The sequence below is a fragment of the Dipodomys merriami genome, unplaced genomic scaffold (genome assembly GCF_024711535.1).
Source record: "Dipodomys merriami isolate MVZ:Mamm:240054 unplaced genomic scaffold, mDipMer1.0.p SCAF_4, whole genome shotgun sequence".
NCBI lineage: Eukaryota > Metazoa > Chordata > Mammalia > Rodentia > Heteromyidae > Dipodomys > Dipodomys merriami.
Genome location: NW_027205603.1, coordinates 73,788,332 through 73,808,594, shown reverse-complemented (window position 1 = coordinate 73,808,594; position 20,263 = coordinate 73,788,332). Strand labels below are relative to the sequence as shown.

Below are 20,263 nucleotides of genomic sequence, written 5' to 3'. Positions count from 1 at the left end.
CATTACCTTACTCATGTATCTGTAACCCCTCTGTACAGTATCATTACAATAAAAATATTTTAATTAAATAAAACAAAAAACTTCCTACTATATATTGATTGTTATCAATGTTATAATACCAATTCTAAGTTTGGAAAGATAAGAAATTGACTAGAATTATGGAACTTCATGTAATTACTTGTTAATATTTTTCTCACAAAATGTTAATGTTGAAAAAAAAAGAGGAAAGATCTAAGGTTTTCCACACACATACACATATACATATAACTCAACAACAAAACTTTAAAATATTGTTAGCCCCAATTTATATCACAGTGCATTGTATTTATATACTTTTTAAGTGTTTTATTTTCTTACACTTCTTTTGTTTTGATGACACTATGTTTTTAACATCAGGGTCTTTTGATTACTAAACATGCACTCTATCTATTGACTTGTACTTTCAGCTCCTTTTTGCTTTATTGAATAGGATCTTATCAGTTCTCCTGGGATTAGCCTCAGATTGTAGTCCTCTAACACCTATTTGGCTTCCAATTTGAGACAATATTGTCTATATTTTATGACTTGTTAGAGTTTGTGCTCCTATCCCAAATGCAAAGAACATCTATGTCTACTGATTTTCAATATTCTCTTTTTGATTAGATAGCATTCACAGGCATTTATATAAAACAAATTGCCCCGTTCTGATCAATTCTACTGTTCTTATAAAATTCCCTTCCAACATCCGTTCCTGCAAGTATTTTCAATGTCATCATTGAAAATTCTTTATTTGAAAATTATGAGAGGTTTTTTAGCACTATACTTTATTTTTACTCACATTAATTGGTATGTTTTATTATTTTTAACTATATTTTCTACAATTATTTTTGACTTGCTTGTGGAAGATAATCTTTGAATAGCACTTTTTTTTTGTTTTAATAAGCTATGATGAGAAGAAGTTGGAATTACTTATTCTAAGAGCAAATCTGTCAAATGCCACTCATGTTCTCATCATATCTAAATTGTGATGATAATAGCCTGTAGTGGACAGAACATGATTTTTTAGACAGTAAAACATCTGTTGAATTCTAATCCATCCATTAATAAGTATAAAATGACAAACCAGTAATCCTCTCTACAATTTACAGACTATCTACAGACCATCTCCACTGTGTTTATGGATTAAGTGTGTGAGACATAGATTCAATCCACAGGAAAGAAAAAAAGTTTGCCATAAAGATTACTGATGGTCATTTACAAATCTTGGTTTCTGTAACTACCCATACAATTTTAGGTGTTATTTAGTGCATTTCCTTTTTTCTTTTTCCACAAGCTGGACACAGGGCTGTCTTTATCAAGGTGAAAACCAATCACACTATAACTCATTGTTTCCTAGAAAGCCTTCCCTAGTAGTAGTAAATGTGTATATGTGGTATTTTTCTTTTGACATATCTTTCAGTAATCATGAAATTTGATTTGTCACCTCAGTGATGCTACACAGAACAAGATAATGATCCAATTCCCAGATACATGGATTGATTTTTAAGATCTTACATTAACTTTCAATGTCAGAATAATTTGGTTTAGTTGATCAACTCATTAAAAATTTAACAAAATGAACAGAAAGAACTCATGGAAAGAGCAAAATGATCAGGGAATTAATTTCTAACTTGGTCGTTTACTATTGATGTAGCTTTTAACAAGAAATTTCTCTTTGTAGACATGTTGCTTCTTTACTTTCCAAAATAGGATAATAAAACTTAATGCCAGTCTCAGTAAAAAAGTTATAGGGCATACTGAGAATACATTGATAATTAGCAATGTAATAACTGGTAGCAGTTAAGACAATTTTATTATAAAAAGTTTGCAGATTTCACATAAAAGCTGTACCAATTCATCTTGTTTACTTAAATATTTTACTTTTGTTCAAAAGTTGTGTGATTATTTGTAATATTTAAAATCATATGTAGCCAGGAATACAGTGACAACAGTGATATACTATATGGGGAACAGCATACAATGGAAACAAAAACTGCATAGTACATTTGAAATAACAACAAAACAAGGAAAGGCCTCTTGTGTCCTTATCTTAGCATCATCTTATATAGTCATATGTACATAGCTTTTGAGCTTTTTCTGCTAATCTGATAAAATTATTCTAGATATACAAGGTATTGCAAATGAAGGAAAGCATGGAACCTATATTTCTTTGGGTCTGGCTTACTTCACTTCATATGATTTTTTCCCAAAGTCTTTACATTTCCTAACAAATGGGGTGGTGTCATCCTTTCTAATGGAAGCATAGAATCCATTCTTCTACTGAGGGGCATCTGGGTTGGTTCCATATCTTAGCTAGGGTGAATAATGCTGCATTAAACATAGTTGTGTGGTTCTTGTAAGCAGTAATTGTTGGGTCTGGGACTTTTAATGCAAATATCCATTCTATGTTCATCATTAGAAAGTTGATATGATTAATATTCAGTATTCTTACTAAAATATATTACAGTTACTGTCATATTGATGTTTTATGATACGTGTTTCTTTCCTATTCCTCCTTTGGTAATACATTCATCATTTAGGTGTTGATTTTTCCATATTTTAGAGTTATCCTTTGTGTTCTATTCATGATTCCCTTGAATGTATTCCCTTCAGAGTTGATTAGTAAATATTAATTTTCTTAACATGTTTTTGTCAGGGAGTTTTTATTTCTCTCCAAATTATGAGGGAATTTTTTTCCATATAGACCAATTTAGTTGACAGTATTATGTTTCAGGCCAGGATTATGCATTCCTGTGTCCTCACTGCATTTAGTTGTGTTGAGCAGACAGCTGTTATTCTAATGGATTTGCCATTGTAGGTAGCTCATTGCTGCCCTTTACAGCTTCCAGTATTTTTTTTCTTTGCCTTACATATTTAAATATGTAATATAATTAGGGATGTTGCTATCGTGTTGGTAGCCATAACCCTCATGGGATCACTGTCCGGTATCTGAGCCAAATTTTACTTCACACCTCCTGAAAATTTCAATCTATTCTGCGTATTGGGTCTTACTTAGATCAGGACACTGGGCTGTATTTAAAAAACTAGGTCAAAACTAGATATCTGGTGGGCATTCTCTGTACTGTTCGATAAAGTCCAGGCAGAGAGTGCCCTTTGCTGGATGTGGAGCCTCCCCAGGCTCTCAGTTCACTCTTGCTGGCAAGCCTCGGAGTCTTGGCAGGCATTGCCAAGGGGTCACCCCTGGACTTGAAGACTTGGGATTGTGATTCTGATATTTTTGTTTGGCTCCTGGGGCATGAGAGAGTTGCTGGCTGATGCTGTGTGGCATGATGGGACTTTTGTGGCCATAATACAGGAATTCACATTGTCTGTGGTTATTTTCCTCTTGTGGGAGGCCAAGTTCAAATTACTGTGTTATGTATACTTGTATAATCCTCAACAATTATGTTGAAAAGGGTATATCAATTAAGGGATATGCTGAGTGATGAAATTCTCCGAAAAAAATATTCAGCTCAAATATTTCTGTTTGGTAGATTTGTAAACAAACAACTGACTTGAGTAGAATCAAAACTATTTGACATTAGACCATGCTACTTCCAAAGAATGTCTGTATTAGGAAGTAATAAAATAAAATCAGAGGAAGGAAAAAACTTGTAAAGAAGCAATAGTAACTGGCTGCAATGAGAACTGTTTTAGCTATTTCTGCTCCTTAGGTATCACTGCTAACCAATAGGAGGAAGTCTTAATTGATTTATCAGCAATATAATTATGATAACTATTATGAAAAGAATATTGACCATATATCAAAAGCAAAATGTTAAATTCACAAGCTTTACTTCACATAACTTTCTTAAAGTAACTATGGGACAATTCTTAGAACTAAACTTTCTTTTTCTTAGTTTCCTTAAAAAAATTCACTTGTCAAATATCAAATTGTTAATAGGAAACTAATATGTTTTTCCAATTATACATGCTAATCAATATCCCACTTGATGTTTTATTAAATCTGGAAATTTTGATAATAATTATATATTTCTTCTAAAATGATAACAATCATAAATATTAATTTATAATAGTCAATTATTTCATTTTATTTAAAGTTGACAATAATTTTACCTACTTTCAAATAGTAGTAATTTTTAGTTCTCCAAAGCATTAAAAATCTTAAAAAAGATGTTTATGAACACATGTATCTTTGAGTTTTGGACATTTAAAGTAGATTTAAATGTCTGAGCTTGATGAGTTGTGCAGCATTATTTCCTTTCATTCTACTTACCTCAATACTTCAATAGACTACTTTTGGAATTACTGTTACTTATAGCCCTAAAGATCAATGATTCAATGAATAAAGAAAGAAAAAAAAAGTAGGAGACATTAAGGTGGTTTTGAAGTACTCACACAAGAAAGAAAATCAATTGAAATAATATCTTTTTGAAGGAGATTTCTTCTTCTATAGTATGCATCCTGGATATAACGTTAACCTTGAAAAACAAATTCCAAAGTCACTGGAAAAAATGAGATATGGAAACTAAGTGCCTGTAGATGCAGTGAATTGAGAGGTTTTAATCTCTGATGTTCAGAGAAGGAAAAGATGTTTCCATGAAAAAAATAGTTTTATAATCTATATGGATCACATCAGTGAACATTAAATGAAACAATGAAAACATAAAATAATTAAAGCTCAATGTTTAATGCAGCATTTTTCAAAGCTCTGGAGTAGGATATGGAAATCAGAGACAGACCCCTAATTTTCAGAAAAATGTAAAATTTACAGAAGTTGTTTGATAATATCAGTCATGAGCTCAATATTTTGCAGAACCAGAATTTTGATTCAGAATAAAAAAAATCTTGTAAGCAATTAGAAAAATCCTCAGTGCTAATAATTGCAAAACTAACAGACTTATCCATAAAGACACACTTAAAATTCACAGAATAAACACAGAAAAGTAAATTCATCAGAAAAATCTAATAAGCAATATTGCTGGCAAAGACAGGTAAGACAAAATGAGAGATAAGACAATCAAGGGAAGTCCTAAGATTTATAGATTTTTCAATTAATGTGCAGAAAATGAAATTGAAAGCTAATGAATTTCAGGGCTCTCATTATATAACCTTACCAACTATATTTATATTCATATATCTTTATATGCACAGACTGTATTATCTATATTAAAATCTATAATCTATCTGTCCATTTATCTCTCTACTTACATTTCTATATTTACATCTTCACTCTGAACACATGTACTCACTATGCTGAATTTTCCTTTTTTTTACTGTTTTTGAAATATTTTATATCTATACATTGTTTAATGACAAGACATGTATTGAGAAATGCTTTATTAAGCAATTTCAACATCATATAAACATCATAGAGTTATGCTTACAGAAACTTAATAGTCTGACTACTTCTCACTTTGGCTATTTGATATAACCTAGTACTCTCAAACCCTCATCTCATGTTATTACAATGACTATCACAGACATTTATAGACAATGTAAGAATGATAACCCTAAGCAATAAGAATTTTTAACACCATAAAAATCTGATCACTAATCATTCATACTAACCATTGATGACCAAAATGTCATTATACGGCTAATGGCTGCTTCATAGAATGCTCATCAATGACACATCTTAAAAGCTCTCAATGACATATTTACAAAAAAATTGCCATGGACATCTTCACCTTTCATATAACTTACACATTGCCATAGCTCTGCTACTTGTACCCGGATACTAATAGAATGGGTATGCTTTCTTCTCCCAGAAAGAACACCATTGCCTTAAGATTTCTCTCTTCTGTTGAATTTAAAATTTAATAATCTAGTAGTTTGTGTCAGCTGAAATATTTCTGTGCACCACTGTACTGTAACTACAATGAATTTTGCTTGGTTTTTCTATTGCTTTCTGGGTTTAAACCTATCACTTTGATTTTCCTTCAGTTTGTATTGCATTGACGGATTCTGCTATTGAGCCACAATTGACTCTGACATTTTCCAGAGTAATTGGAAATAGAACATCAATATTTTGTACTTGACTAATTTTCTGATAGAATTGATGATAGTTGCCAGGCACCGGTGGCTCACGCCTGTAATCCTAGCTACTCAGGAGTCTGAGATCTGAGGATTGCAGTTCAAAGCCAGCCCAGATAGGACAGTCCATGAAACTCTTTTTTTTAATTTTTTTATTGTGAAAATACCATACAGAGGAGTTACAACTACATGGGCAAGGTAATGAGTACATTTCGTTTATCAAGCATTGTAAACCACCAGAAAACTGGAAGTGGCTCTGTAGCTCAAGTGGTAGAGTACTAGCCTTGAGCTGAAGAGCTGAGGCCCAGAGCTCAGGTCGAGAGTTCAAGCCACACGACCGACAAAAAAAAATGATGATAGTTGTAATGGCACCAAAGTTTTAATTTGGCAAAATTTTTACATTTCAACTATTAATTGGCCAACTTTTTAATTTAAATTTCATTAAGACAAATATGACTGAAATTTATAGTTGGCAATTTTATGATATTCATGATATATCTATGAGATCTATCTATCTATCTATCTATCTATCTATCTATCTATCTATCTATCTATCTATCTATCTATACCAGTATATATTATTTTCCCATTGGAAAAATTTTTATTTTGCTAATGGCTGGTTTCTGGGAAATGGTTCACATTGTTTTCCAAACCTTTAATCCTATAACTGTATAATCAGGATCTCCTAATCTGGTCTTTGTCACCATCAACCCATTAAAGTTATCTTTTGGTTTTTATCTAACCTACACACTTATCCATAACATAGTTTTGTGAAGAAGCATGGATAGGTTAGAGATGCATTTGGGTTTCATCAATGTGTTCCTCTTCTAGGGAAACTAGAGTAGGAAAAAAATGGATTGGTGTCAGAAAGCATTATTGGGATCTTTGTTTCACTGCCAAACAGCTGTGTGAATTTAAGAACATAAACAATTTACTGATCACTTTTCATCTGTCATTTCTTTAACTAGAAGTCAGAGAAAAATATGCTTGCACTCTTATATTCTTGCCAAAGAAACAAAAAATATCATTCAGCCTTCAATTTTTTCATCCATCATTATGAAGTAAACATAAATGATAATAATTTACCAAAATGTACAAAATACTAAATTTCACCAAGTTTGGATATGTACTAATGACTCCATGAGAAAATGCTATGATTTTCATTGATGTATGATAGATAGCATAAATAGCAATGAAGATACATATAATACATATATATAGAGAGAGAGAGAGAAAGAGAGAGAGAAAGCGAGAGACAGAGAAAGACAGAGAGAAACAGAGAGAGGCTTTGGTAATGTGCTTTTTAAAACTTAAATTTTATTTGGTAAAATAATTGTATCACTAATGATTCATTCCATTTTGTTTTCAGGTTAACAGGATTCCATTTGCCACCACCTGTGACAAGTACCAAGTCTGTGTTTTCCCTGCGTCTAACCAGTGATTTTGCAGTGAGTGCTCATGGGTTTAAAGTATATTATGAAGGTAAGTTACAATAACTGCAGTGGGATCACATCTCTGTTTAATGATGTCAAACAAGGATTCTTCACATTGACAAGGGCAGAAGACTCACTATGAAGAAACAGTTCATCCAGCTATCTTGAGCCGTGTCACAGGATAGTTTTTCTGATTAGTAATTGAATTACAAAAACATGCTACTTTTTATTGACTTTACCTAGAAATGGAACGTATTTCAAATTTATTTTCTTAATTTAATCATGCATTAACTATAGAGGTAGGCATTGGCAGAAAATGTGAAATTCAGAGGCTAGACTAGATTTGTGATCCAGTCATCAATGGTCCTACCATATTGTTCCTATGTTGTGCCTCTGTACCAAAAAGAAAACTAGTATTTTATTTTCTTTGAAGGTTAATATCAATAGAAAAAAATTCCAGAGAGGAACAAGAGCAGTGATTCTTGTGTCTACTAAGAGTATTTCTTTCTTTCCTGGTATCTCTGTATCCATGGAAGATACAAATAAATCAAACGAATCTATTATATAACTACAATGTTAATATAAGTATTTGTTGAATCAGTATCACTATAAAAACATACACCTTGGGCAAGATCCTTAATGCAAATAAACTTCACCTTCTTCACCTTTAATATTGAGGTGATAATTCTCCCTTCTTTTCATTTGTATTTCTACATATGATTAATGACTTAAAATAACATTTTAAATATATATGTTTAGAAAATATTATTATCAGATTACTCACTAGAACAAAACACCAGTCTTAGTTAAGGTAGCCTGTTATACTATAGGGTCTTGATTTTCAAGATAGGTTCACATACTTGCATTTAATTTAACTTGCATAAGAGCTGGTAAAGTAACAGTAGTTGCTGGTACTTATTAACCCTAAACATGTTTTGAGCAATTTGTGATGTAACACGAAGGTGCACCTTCTACTGCAAAGCAATACAAAATAATTCAATTAAATGCTGCACTGATGTCAATTCCTTTTGATTTCTATACTACATGAAGACACACAAGAAATAATTCAGGAAAGCATCTTGCTTCATAGTCTATTCTCACCTTTTCCCCAGTCTTGTTGTTATTTAAAATAATTTAAATATTGTTAATTTTTGTAAAAGCATAGAATAATTCAAACTAAAACATTAATTTCATTTTTGCCTTCTAATATGGAATACATTTATCCTCTTCATATTAAATTCTATGTAATACTATTAGTAGTAAATCAATATATTAATAAGTCAGCAATTCTAGAAGTTGAATTCATTTCAGAAATATGTCTGAGACAGGCAGAAAAGTTCAGATAAGATGATGATAAGCATCAGGACACAAGTGCTTTTTTCTTGCTATTGTTTCTAATGTATTAAAAAGGTACCACATGATTTTTTTTGTTGCTTTTATGTCCCTCCCCCATTGTGTAACCCCTGTTTTTACTGTATTTGATGTTGATATAATTTGGGGAAGGGAAGGGAAAAAACAAATTGTATAAAAAGGGATACAGGTTGACCCATTGCAACAATGAGATGTACAAGATGCTATGTGGAAAAATGAACTTTACAATTTAGGCAGGAGAAGGGGTAGTGTAGTTGTGTAGATGGGAGGGAAGGGATGGTAAGGGAAAACAAAGGAGGAGGCAACAATGCTTGATAAGAAATATACTCATTACCTTGCTCATGTAATTGTAACCCCTCTGTACAGTATTTTCACAATAAAAAACTTATTTAAAAATAATTTTAAATTTTATAAATGAAATCGCATGAATTTCAAAACCTATTGGTCTTTCAATGCTTCTTTTAAAAAATGTGGAGAACTTTTAGTTTGTCTAATATAATGACGAAAATATTGAGTAATTGTGCATAAGTTTACATTTTATCTTGTGTATTACTATGACTTGAACTCAAAGCCTCACATTTTAGCTAAGCTTTTTCACTTATGGCTTGACATCTACCACATGAATCATGTTTTTCTTCCCTTATTAATTTGTGATAAGAATCTCTCAGTCTCCTAGTTGGCTTTGAACTTCAACCTTCTTATTTCTGCCTCCTGGGTAGCTAGGATAATCGGCTTGAGGCACCAGGACCCAGCCAAAATATTCTAATGTTTGCAAAGTATAATTTATTCCTCATTTTACAAACCATCTCACTTTCTAATATGAAGTATTACTTAAACAACTCAGTCTATATTTTTGACTTCATACCTTGGACAGACTTTTCTGACATTCAACTATTTCCCCCTTCAAGATTTTGCAAATAAGAAACTCCATGAGATATTTGTCTGTATTATTTATGGTTAGACAGGGGAACTCTAGCTGTAGTATACCCAATTTGAGTTTTGCAGGAATCATAATGTTGCCATTGTTAATCCATTCTCAGTACAAAGAATGCAAAAAAAAAATAGCACATCACATGCACATATGTGCATGGATTCTTCCAGTGTGGAAAATCAAAGTTCTCATAGAGCCTAAAAAAAGTAACCTGATCAAGAGTTATTTCTCAACTGGCAGATCAATACAAGGGACATAGTAAAACTACAAGGCAATTATTCCTATTCACTTGGGGAAAAAAAAGTGTGTGGGTGGGGCCAATGGAAAAATGCTAGATCCTGTGTAGAAATTAAATCAAATTACTTGTTACATAAAAGGTTCTTTTAAGAAAGAGTGTAATATTTGTAGCAATTTATTGATAATCATATGAGTCTTGAATAAAAGAATAAACTTTTTTATGTAGATATATGCTTAGAAGAAATAATACCTAAAAAATAACAATTAATACCAAACTAGAACAGATACCTACTTCTATCATTTTTGAAAAAAATGTAATTTTTATTCAATAATAAAAACCATAACAGGAGCCACTGTTGTTTCCAGATAGTTTTTAATCTTCCACGACTGCAAGGTAGAATACAGGTGAGTATCTAAAGGGAGAAAATAAAAAAACAAGCTTAATTTTTACTTTTAGTCATAGGAAGAACCAAAATTTCCAGAATCCAAAGTTTCTGGAATCCTAATTTCCAATGAAAACGAAAGGGAAGCCAATTGGCATTCCCCAACTAATTAGGAAATTAAAGTGAGGGCATCTTTAAGTGAAGGTTACTAGAATCTTTTATAATAGAGTAGCCAACCCTGCAATTGAAAGGAATGTATTTCTATACTGCTCCTGAATAAAGAGATTCAGTACCTCAGCCTACAAAACAGGAAGGACATGAAAGATTTATAGAGAATTACTTCCCATTGAATGCATAGTATATCATCTTCTATAACAGTATCTATATGTATATATATATATATATATACATCTATAATCTATAATCAATAATATATAAAAGTTCCAAAAACGATGTATTTATTTATCACTATGAAATAGCATTCAGATGAGTATATTTAGTTAAGTATTAAAAAAGAAATAGTATTAATTTTAAAGTGCTCAATAGGCTAAAATAGTCTATATGGAAATTGGAATAATTGAGAAAATATTATGTGAAAAGCAAGAGATTATTTTTCCTTCATCCTAACCAACACTGTGGAGGCTTGCTGAACTCACTTTCTAGTGGTTACACATGCTTCCTTATGATTGTATATGAAGTTTTTTGTCTGCATTTACTAGCAACTCAGTCTCTGTACATTTTTTTTCAAGTTGTATACCTGGGTAATATTAGATCATATAATGAAGAGAATAAATTTCTTACACATTTAACACAAACTACAGGTAATTGAGAATAATTAATGTAAAGGATGAAATTATACAATCATAAAAGTATAGCAGAACATGATGATGTTCTCCAATAATAAAAGCCAAGAGGAAAACATGTAACTGATATAAAATCAATACATTAAAATAAATGAAATGTGAAACCTACTAAATAATAATTTTAAAAGCTATCATTTTATTAAAAAGCAAAAATGTGAATATTTGAATATTTGAAATATAGCACAAAGAAAAAAGTATATATCACACTATTGACTCTGGTAGGCAATTTGAAAAAGATGCAAAATAAAATATTTAAAAATGTAATTGTAACCCCTCTGTACAGTATGTTCACAAATAAAATAAAATAAATAAAACAAAAAACAAAAAAGAAAGACAGAGTATGTAAGAGAACACTAACATGTATATTAATATTTATATTATTTAAATCATAATAATAGCTGTTCATTGATAGAGGAATATGCCATGAGAATTTGCTCAATTTTTTATCCATTAAGAGGAAATAGAACACAAAATAAAGACAACTCAGCAACTAAAGAGTATGGGGTCTAAATGGGAAATTTATCAATTCAAATCTTTCAGATGAGAGCTAATTAATGTGTGAAGGAAGAATTTATCTTTTGAATAACTATAAAGCTTTTTCTGATTAGATGAACAACAGTTCCCACATAAGAACAACAAAAATCACATTTTGATTTATACTAAACTGTACATAATCATTTTGTAAATGAAGAATGCCTTTATCAGCAATTTTGCAAATTTTGTTGCTTTATTAATTTAAATTTTAAATAATCATATATGAATCTATTTAGCTATTCTGCATTATTAATTTAAAGAATTAATCTGCAAGATATTTGGTTATATTTTAATCATCTTTAGGTTCCTTTATTTATAAATACTTAATTTTGCTGTCTTGTATCAAGATAATATGGTTTTATGAGACTTCAAACCATTTATTTTCTTAATAAATTATAAATCTATAGATATAGATGTATTATTTGAACAAGCAATTGTTCAAATTGTAAAGACACTGAAGTACACTTGCACATACTGTATTTCATATGTTGTTTATATTGCTATTGAATATTTTCCATAGCTACATATTATTGCAATCTTCAAATGAAGAAAAAAGTAGCAATCAAGTGACTACAAATGACAGCGCAATTGAGTCAGCTCAGAGAGGGTCGAATTGTGGTTGTCAGGTTCTCACAAGATTTAGAAACTTTATGATGGCACTTAAAAATCAGCCATGTGTGGTTCATTTACCCTATACAAGCCTGAAAATTTTCAGTAGCATTTTTCCTCCAAAAGGTAGTTTTTAAACATTTACTAGCCAAAGGTAAATAGTAGGCTGATTGGTACTGAGCACTCATTCTCTATGTGATGCTCTTCTTTCTCCCCCTACATTACTGGTAATCAGTTCTTTCCACACATAAGTGTTCTTGAAATCCTCCCTGTGAACTTGCTAAAATACAGCTTCTTATGGTGCACACCTGGAGTGGAGCTCATGAGTCACAACAGTTCTAAAGGATCCACTTATAGTTCAGACAGAATCCAATCTATGCTATACACCTGTATCCCATACATCACAAAACAACTGTTATCAGCATCCTTTCAATTTGTTTTTAACAATTTCAGTATCAGTTTCTTCCCTGCATCATTCCAAAAGTACAGCAGGGAGCTATATTCTGGTGGTTTCCATAAAAGTTGGGATTCACTGAAAATGACTCTATTCTTTCTTGAGTGACATGGCTGAATTCAATGACAATTGTTTTTCATAGTTAGAAATAAAAGTAAACTTGAGCTAAGAGCATGTCTTTGTACTTTACTAATGAGCCTGAAATTAAGAAATTTATCATCCTCAAAAATTAAAAATTATTTGCAATTTCCACTTATTAACTTCTGAATATATCCACTGTTAAAGTTATAAGAAGTAGGTTTAGTAATCAATTGTTAAAATGATGGTGACTATTATGTCAGCTTCATTTACAATGTTGTCATTAGCTAATTTTGCAGCTCCTGTAGCTCTTGATATAGAGATCAATGTAAGGAGTATCATTTATGCTGAGCATGAATTCTTGAGTGTTTAAATTTAGTAAAAATTCAAATCTTGTTATAGGAATTTTCAGCATAAAATCTTAATGATTTATAGTCTAACAAAAGTATCTCAGATTAGTATTCGGATGAATAATATTATCTTTATAAGAATTAACTCATTTAAGAATAGCAGTTTTATCAATAAATCCAGTATAGGAGTAGTTAAGATTTTCATAAAAAGCTTTTTTTCTATTTCTTCTTTCTTCTTGCTTTAACTTTATTTTTTCCTCTTTCCTGTATTCTCTAAAAGAATGTAAGACAAGAATGCCATTATTTTTCACTATCTTAATAAGTGACTTCTGGTATACTTGTTTACTGTAATATTCATGTTAGGGGTCAAATAAATTAAGTTAAATAATTCAATTACTCTTTTCAATTAATGATAAATTATCAAATAATTCACACAATGTCAAATCAAGACAATAAAAGTGGCAAACTTATAATTAAAAAAACTAATTGCCAGTTTCTAAAATTTAAATTTTCAGAAGACACTTGCAAGTAATTGACATGTAATTGACAAAATCTGTGTATTTGTGGCTTTGAAATCGATAGTTAAAATAGATTTAAAGAATATGAAAAATATTCTAAGCTAGAACTTATAGTCTCCTGTCATTGATAGAACTAGATTATGTGAATTACATTATTTTTAACTCAGTAAGGTAATGATTCCCAGTGTAATAAGCAAGGAAATTGTTGTAGTTATTAATCAGTGTGATTCTGAGAATCACAAACTTTTAGCTCAATTATAACAAACAAATTTAAATATAGAAGAGAAAAATGTTTTTATCTCTTTCTTCTGGAAAATGTTATTCTTTAGCTCTTTATTATTACGTTCATAGAAAAGTGGTCATTACATGTGTGTCTTCTAAATTTTGAGTATAGTCAACATTCTCTTAAAACAAAATAAACACTAAGTGAATTGTCAGAGATCAAGAAGTGGAGGTATGGTTCAAGTGGTAGAGTGCCCAGCCTTGAGAAAAAAATAATCCAACTACAGTACCAGTATCAGCCTCCAAAATAAAACAAATAAGAAAAAAGAATCAGTATCAGAGATCAAATAATAGAGAAAATAATTATTGAACAGAGCTGGGTTGAAAGACTAATGACAGTTTCTTCCCAACATGTAATTAAGGAGTTAACATATTCAGAGTTTCACATGTATGTCATTTAGGTTAACATTATTATCTCAGATTTGTAGAATGAAAACCAAATATTTTATTTTGTCTAATATATTTTTATGGTATTACCAAATGAATTAAGGCCGTATGTAAGCTAGTAAATAAGAAAAGCATGTCCCTACTTCACTTTTCAACATCATCTCCCCATCTCTCATCTATCAACCAATCTCCTTGATCAGCCTTAACTAGTGCGCAATAAATACATGTTGAATGAATAAATGAATAAGTATCACAGGTGATCCAGGATTCCTGTAATATTGTATATTGCTTGGAAATAAATAGAAATTTCAGATGAATATAAATGATCTAAAATACATATAAAGGTTTCAGATAGAATCATCAGGATTTCCATTATATTTTTTAACATCTTACATTTAAAATGAAATAAGAAAGTTTTCTTCATTTTAGACACTTTAAACTTCAATTATACCTTACTACTTTTAGCCAGATTAGGGGCCCTCTCATTTAATGTTGTTAGAAAAAAATTGAGAAAGACGTTTTAAAGTCTTCCTGAGATTTAATAGCTATTTCCCTGGAAAATTGTTTTTATGTTAATGGAGCATTTTGTTGCACTAATAGATATTTATTCTCCTGTGAATAGACAGTTCTGGGAACAAGCTTCACATATGATTTGAATTTAAATGCATTGTTTCAACATTATATACCACCTGTAGTTACCTTTTCAAAACTTTGGAATGAATTATACTATACTGACACTTGATATTCAATGTGAATATTTTTAATGCACTGTATCAAGAACTTTTACATAGTTACTTAATGTTTTGAGTACAAGATTCATTATGCTTTCCTTAAAGGGCTAAAATATAAAAGGTTATAGATTATCTACCAAATTTAATCTCTAGTAATCAGATATACACTAAAAATCTCCAGAATATTCTAGAATCGTGAATAGATTTTATTGTTTTCTTCAGTGATAACAGAACATAAAATAGAATATATTGGGGTTTGATGGCTCATGCCTGTAATCTTAGCTACTCCAGAGGCTACAGTTTGGAAAATTTCAGCTTGAGGCCAACAGGAATAAAAAGTTAGTGACATCCCCATCACAGCTTGTAAAAACCTGTGTGTGTGTGTGTGTGTGTGTGTGTGTGTGTGTGTGTGTGTGTGTGTGTGTGTGTGGTGTGTGTGTGTGTGTGTGTGTGTGTGTGTGTGTGTGTGTGTACACATGTGCATGATGGCTATTATTCCAGATATGTAGAGAAGTATAAATAAGATGACCTTGGTCTAGGCTGACTCAAATAAAAAGTAGTAATTAAAGCAAAAAGACCAAGGGGTGTATAGTAGCTCAAGCAATAGAGTACTTACCTAGTAAGTACAAGGTCCAAACTCCAGTAGTTCAAACCCCAGAACAATAAAATCAAAGGAAAATTCACTGAAAAATCCAGACATTTGAACAGTTCTCCTGACTAGTAGTCAATGATAAGACATACTCTTGTTAGAAAACTGACAGGAAAGTTAAAAGTCAAAAGTAATTAATAGAACATTTTATATCCTGCCTCCAGTAAGTTTTCTGATCTTGAAAAAAGGTAAATATATCTTGATTTTAGATACAGAGACTTATTAATATTCCCACCAACAGGGGGATATTAATACATTTTTCTTCCCTCATCCTTTGTAACACTTGTTGCTTTGTTTTTGCAATAATAGTCATTCAGAGTGATGAGATCCAGATCTAAAAATGTCCTAGTAAAAACTGGGACAATTATTCTGAACTAGAGGTCTGATTCAAGTGGTAGGGGAAAAAAAAAAAAAAAAAAAAAACTATGTGAAAAGGCAGGCCCTTAGCGAATCCCCTGTAGGTTAAAAGGAAACAGAGAAACAAAAAGCTCTTCCTGTATTTTGAATTTGGTAGGAACAATGAAATTGGACTAGTCATATTAGAGTGAGTAATAGAAAATGGAAACAAATTTGAAAGATCATCCTCTCCTGTCATTACTGTAATTAGTCTACTGTAAATTATCTTATTTAAATAAAAATTAAAGATTGTTGATAGTTTTCTGGATAAAGAACATTGAAGACAAAAAGAAGATGTAATATATGCTCACAAAATTAGGACTTAAGTTCTTATTAGAAAGGACTTTAGTTTTTATTAGAAAGCATAATGGTCCTAAAATTACAGTTTCTTTTTTTGGGGGGGAGGGGTCCAGTCGTGGGGCCTGAACTCTGGGCCTGGGCGCTGTCCCTCAGTTCTTCAGCTCAAGGCTAGCGCTCTACCACTTGAGCTACTGCGCCACTTCTGGCTTTTTCTTTTTGCTTATGTGGTGCTGAGGAATCGAACCCAGGGCCTCATGCGTGCAAGGCAAGCGCTCTACCACTGAGCCACTTTCCCAGCCTCAAATTATGCTTTCTTGACTACATGAAAATACAACTATGGATAAAAGGAATTGTGAATTTTTTGTGGTTCATTGTTTTCTACTGATAATAGGACAGTACCATCAGTGTTATTTATTTATTTTTTAAATGACACTGTGAAAAACAAAGGTCCACACCTTGGTTTTATAGTGTATGGCTATTGATTCCATCAGACAGAAATGGAATATTATTGATTTGGACAAGTGCATAGAATAGAGAAAGAAAGTTTGCTAATAGGCTTTATAGAAATTAAGACTGTTGTTGAGAAATTGGGAACTAACTTGGAAAGTTCATAAATTCATTAAATATTTTTTCACAAATAAAAGTTTAGCAGCATCAAGGAAGATAAAAATGGTTAATTGTACTTAACATCGTCTGTGAAAATTTCAACCATGTAACTTTTATATCTGAGTACTAATTAGATAACAAATATTTCAGAGAGTTTATGTAAAATTATATTTGAATATACACAAATATACTTTTGAAATGAGAGTTGAGAACCTATAAAATATATTTTTAATTTTTATATCTAGAATAATGAGGACACAGGTTAAATCATGTAGAAATGGGATCATTTTAATGGTCACAGTTTTTCTTCTTAATTTCCTGACAGGTCTCTAGAATTTGGGCTACAAATTTCTGTTTGCTATTTATATTGTTGTTCCCACTATAAAGCAATACTACAATAGAAAAAATAATATAAAAGATGAACATCTCAAAATAAATATATTTATGAATTTATTTTCATATAAGAGATTTCACGTAACATGGCCTTATAAGAAAGGTAACTTCCTGGTTTAAAGAGTAAGGAAAATTGAGGGCAGAGAACTATATATCAAAGCTTAGTTATCATGCCATCATACTGATGGTTATAGAGCTCATAAATCCAAGGTCATCATTTGAAATTATTAATACCAGATAGAATTTAGGTAAATATGACCTATTATGTTAAGGCTATATTTTGTTAATCTTGTTAAAGTTGGAACTATATTTTTACAAAATGGAATTGATGGTTTTAGTATAATGTGCATTTTACCTGTTTAAAAATATATGTTTGTCTACACATATGTTATTTTTCACATATCATATATATATGTATATATATTTGTGACAAAACTGGCATTCAATCCATGTCAGGGCCGATTAAAAATTGCTCTTTTCTGTTGCCAGTGTACTTGCTTTTATGAAAAAGTCAGTGATGTGTGTCAGAAGATAGGACAGATGCTCCCACTCAAGTATTTTTCCCCTTTTTGAAGTGACATTTATTCTTTGGAATTTCTAATGTGTAATGCCTTAGGTGAGACCTGTTTTATTGAGTGATTTTTAAAGTGCTTTCCTTCCTATAAAACTGCAGTTTTCACTCCTATTTTGCAACTTAGCCTTTTGTATTGGAGACATTCTTTCCTCAGCAAAAACTCCAGGCATTCAAACATAGCTTTACAGATAGCATTCAAAGAGCTGGCCAGACTGAGGACATATTCAATATGTAATATAATGTGTAGGAGAATGATTTTTCCCCAAATATTGAGAATTCTATGAGCACATTTTATGAAAAATACTTTGGAACATATCTGCATCACATACCTGTAGTTATTTTTTGTACTCTGAGAAACTCACTGGTTAGTAATCCATAATAAGCACCAGGTGTCAATCCCTTCCACACTGTCTCATGCTTGACATTGATATGGAGCAATCTTAATTCACTTTTATACTCTGCTTCCCTCCAGGTTTTACAGAGAATGGAAATATCCTTCTCCCTCTTCTTTATTCTTGTTTTGCTTATTTGAGGTCAGAAAATTTCAGCACTTCAGCGTATCTGTGGCTATTACTCTGGTCATCATGTTTAGAATCTTTAAAATAAATATACACTATTTGAATGAAAGAAAAAAATACCTGGAGATAAGACAAAACAGCATAGGTTAGTGTCTTGAAGTATAATGTTTCCATGCCTGCTACCTGACATGTCTGATATCTGATTTGTGCTTTTACAAATCTAATAGGAATATCCAAGTGAAGTAGTAGATTCTTACAGAGTTTGGATTTTTAATTGGAAATTGACAGAGAGAGAGAGAGACAGAGACAGAGAGACAGAGAGACAGAGACAGAGACACAGAGAGACAGAGAGAGAGATTGCAAACAAATGTTATTGCTTGTGTTTAACTAGTCTGTGTTTTGTGTCATTATCTTGTATCATTTAAGAAAGAAGCTATCTAGTTCTCCAAGGTCATCTAATATCTTTGTTCACGTGCTAAGTCTGAGTCCCTAAAGTGCTTGGTTGATATCAATCCTGTAGGTTGACATCATCTTTCTCCTTGGACCCCTGTTGTTTGCCGCCTTAATTAAATCCTACATGGCACAAATTGAACAGATTTGATGCCAGTGTCTGTCAGTAAGATTAATTTGACTGGTTGACTAGGCAATGTACTCAAGGGGAAATTCTCCAGAAGCCAAGATGTTGTAATGAGGAGAGGGTATTTTTGGAGCTAATTCTGTTTGAGTCTCAGATTTCTGTGTGTTCTGAGTAGTGATAGTGACAGTCTTTATTTTGAACTACCTTCTCAAGGAATTTGTGGTAGTAAAGGACTTGGACAAATATAGTTAGTCTTCAAGTCTATAAGAGTGGCTCAAGGTTCAACAGGTCACACCTTTTATTCTGTGAAACCAAACCCCACTAAATAGTCAGATATTCAAGAAACCTCTTAATTATATCAATCTATATGAAATGAAGTTGAGGATAGTGAGGAACAAAAGTTTAGAAGTCAGGCTATAGCTACTGAGGTAATGATATGCAGTTGGTTTTTTTTTTTTTTAAATGAAGCAGTGTGCTCTCTTCTGTCAGTAACTCTTAGATGACAGAAGGAAAAGTAGCCTGTAGGGAAAATAAAATGGTAGCGCTTTCTCAACTCTTGGTCTTTGTCTTATCAAGAATCATGAGCTTTTTTATTTCTCTTTTTTAAACTCTGGTCAATTTTATTCCATATGTATGCATTATGTTTAGGTGCACACAGAATTATAAGTTGGAATGTCTTTCAGAAGAATTAACACTGCCATTCATTACTAACAAACACCCTTTCTTAAATGGAGTCATTTAAACTTGAAATGGAGCTAAGCTAAAGATTTACTAGCCTTCCTGCTTTCCAAAATCTGTTTAGATTTTTTGTGAGTCTGTATATTTAATATAATTTTTTTACAGCCAAATTTCCTCATCATTTAGCTCTTTTTCCCCATTGGCCATTAAAAATCTAATTATCTATATTTAAAAATAAAATTACCTTTTCTGTTGTGATATTGATTAGGTCTCATCTCAACAGTAATTTTAATTTTGCTTAGATAGTAACAATTTCAATGTGTAAAAAATCTTTGAACCTAAATGTCAAAATTGATTAAATAACTCAAATTTAATATTCATCTTTACTTATTGTGC

The 20,263-nt window shown here is 31.4% G+C and overlaps 1 protein-coding gene across 4 annotated transcripts in view; it reads left to right on the top strand.

The window, feature by feature from the left end:
- The window catches only part of Csmd3 (CUB and Sushi multiple domains 3), a 928,259-nt gene that overhangs the window by 128,992 nt on the left and 779,004 nt on the right, over positions 1-20,263 (top strand). For all 4 annotated transcript variants that reach the window (XM_069991287.1, XM_069991286.1, XM_069991285.1 and 1 more), the window contains exon 3: positions 7,385-7,497. In XM_069991287.1, coding sequence (XP_069847388.1) covers positions 7,385-7,497 — 113 coding nt within the window. The remainder of the gene's footprint in view (positions 1-7,384; positions 7,498-20,263) is intronic.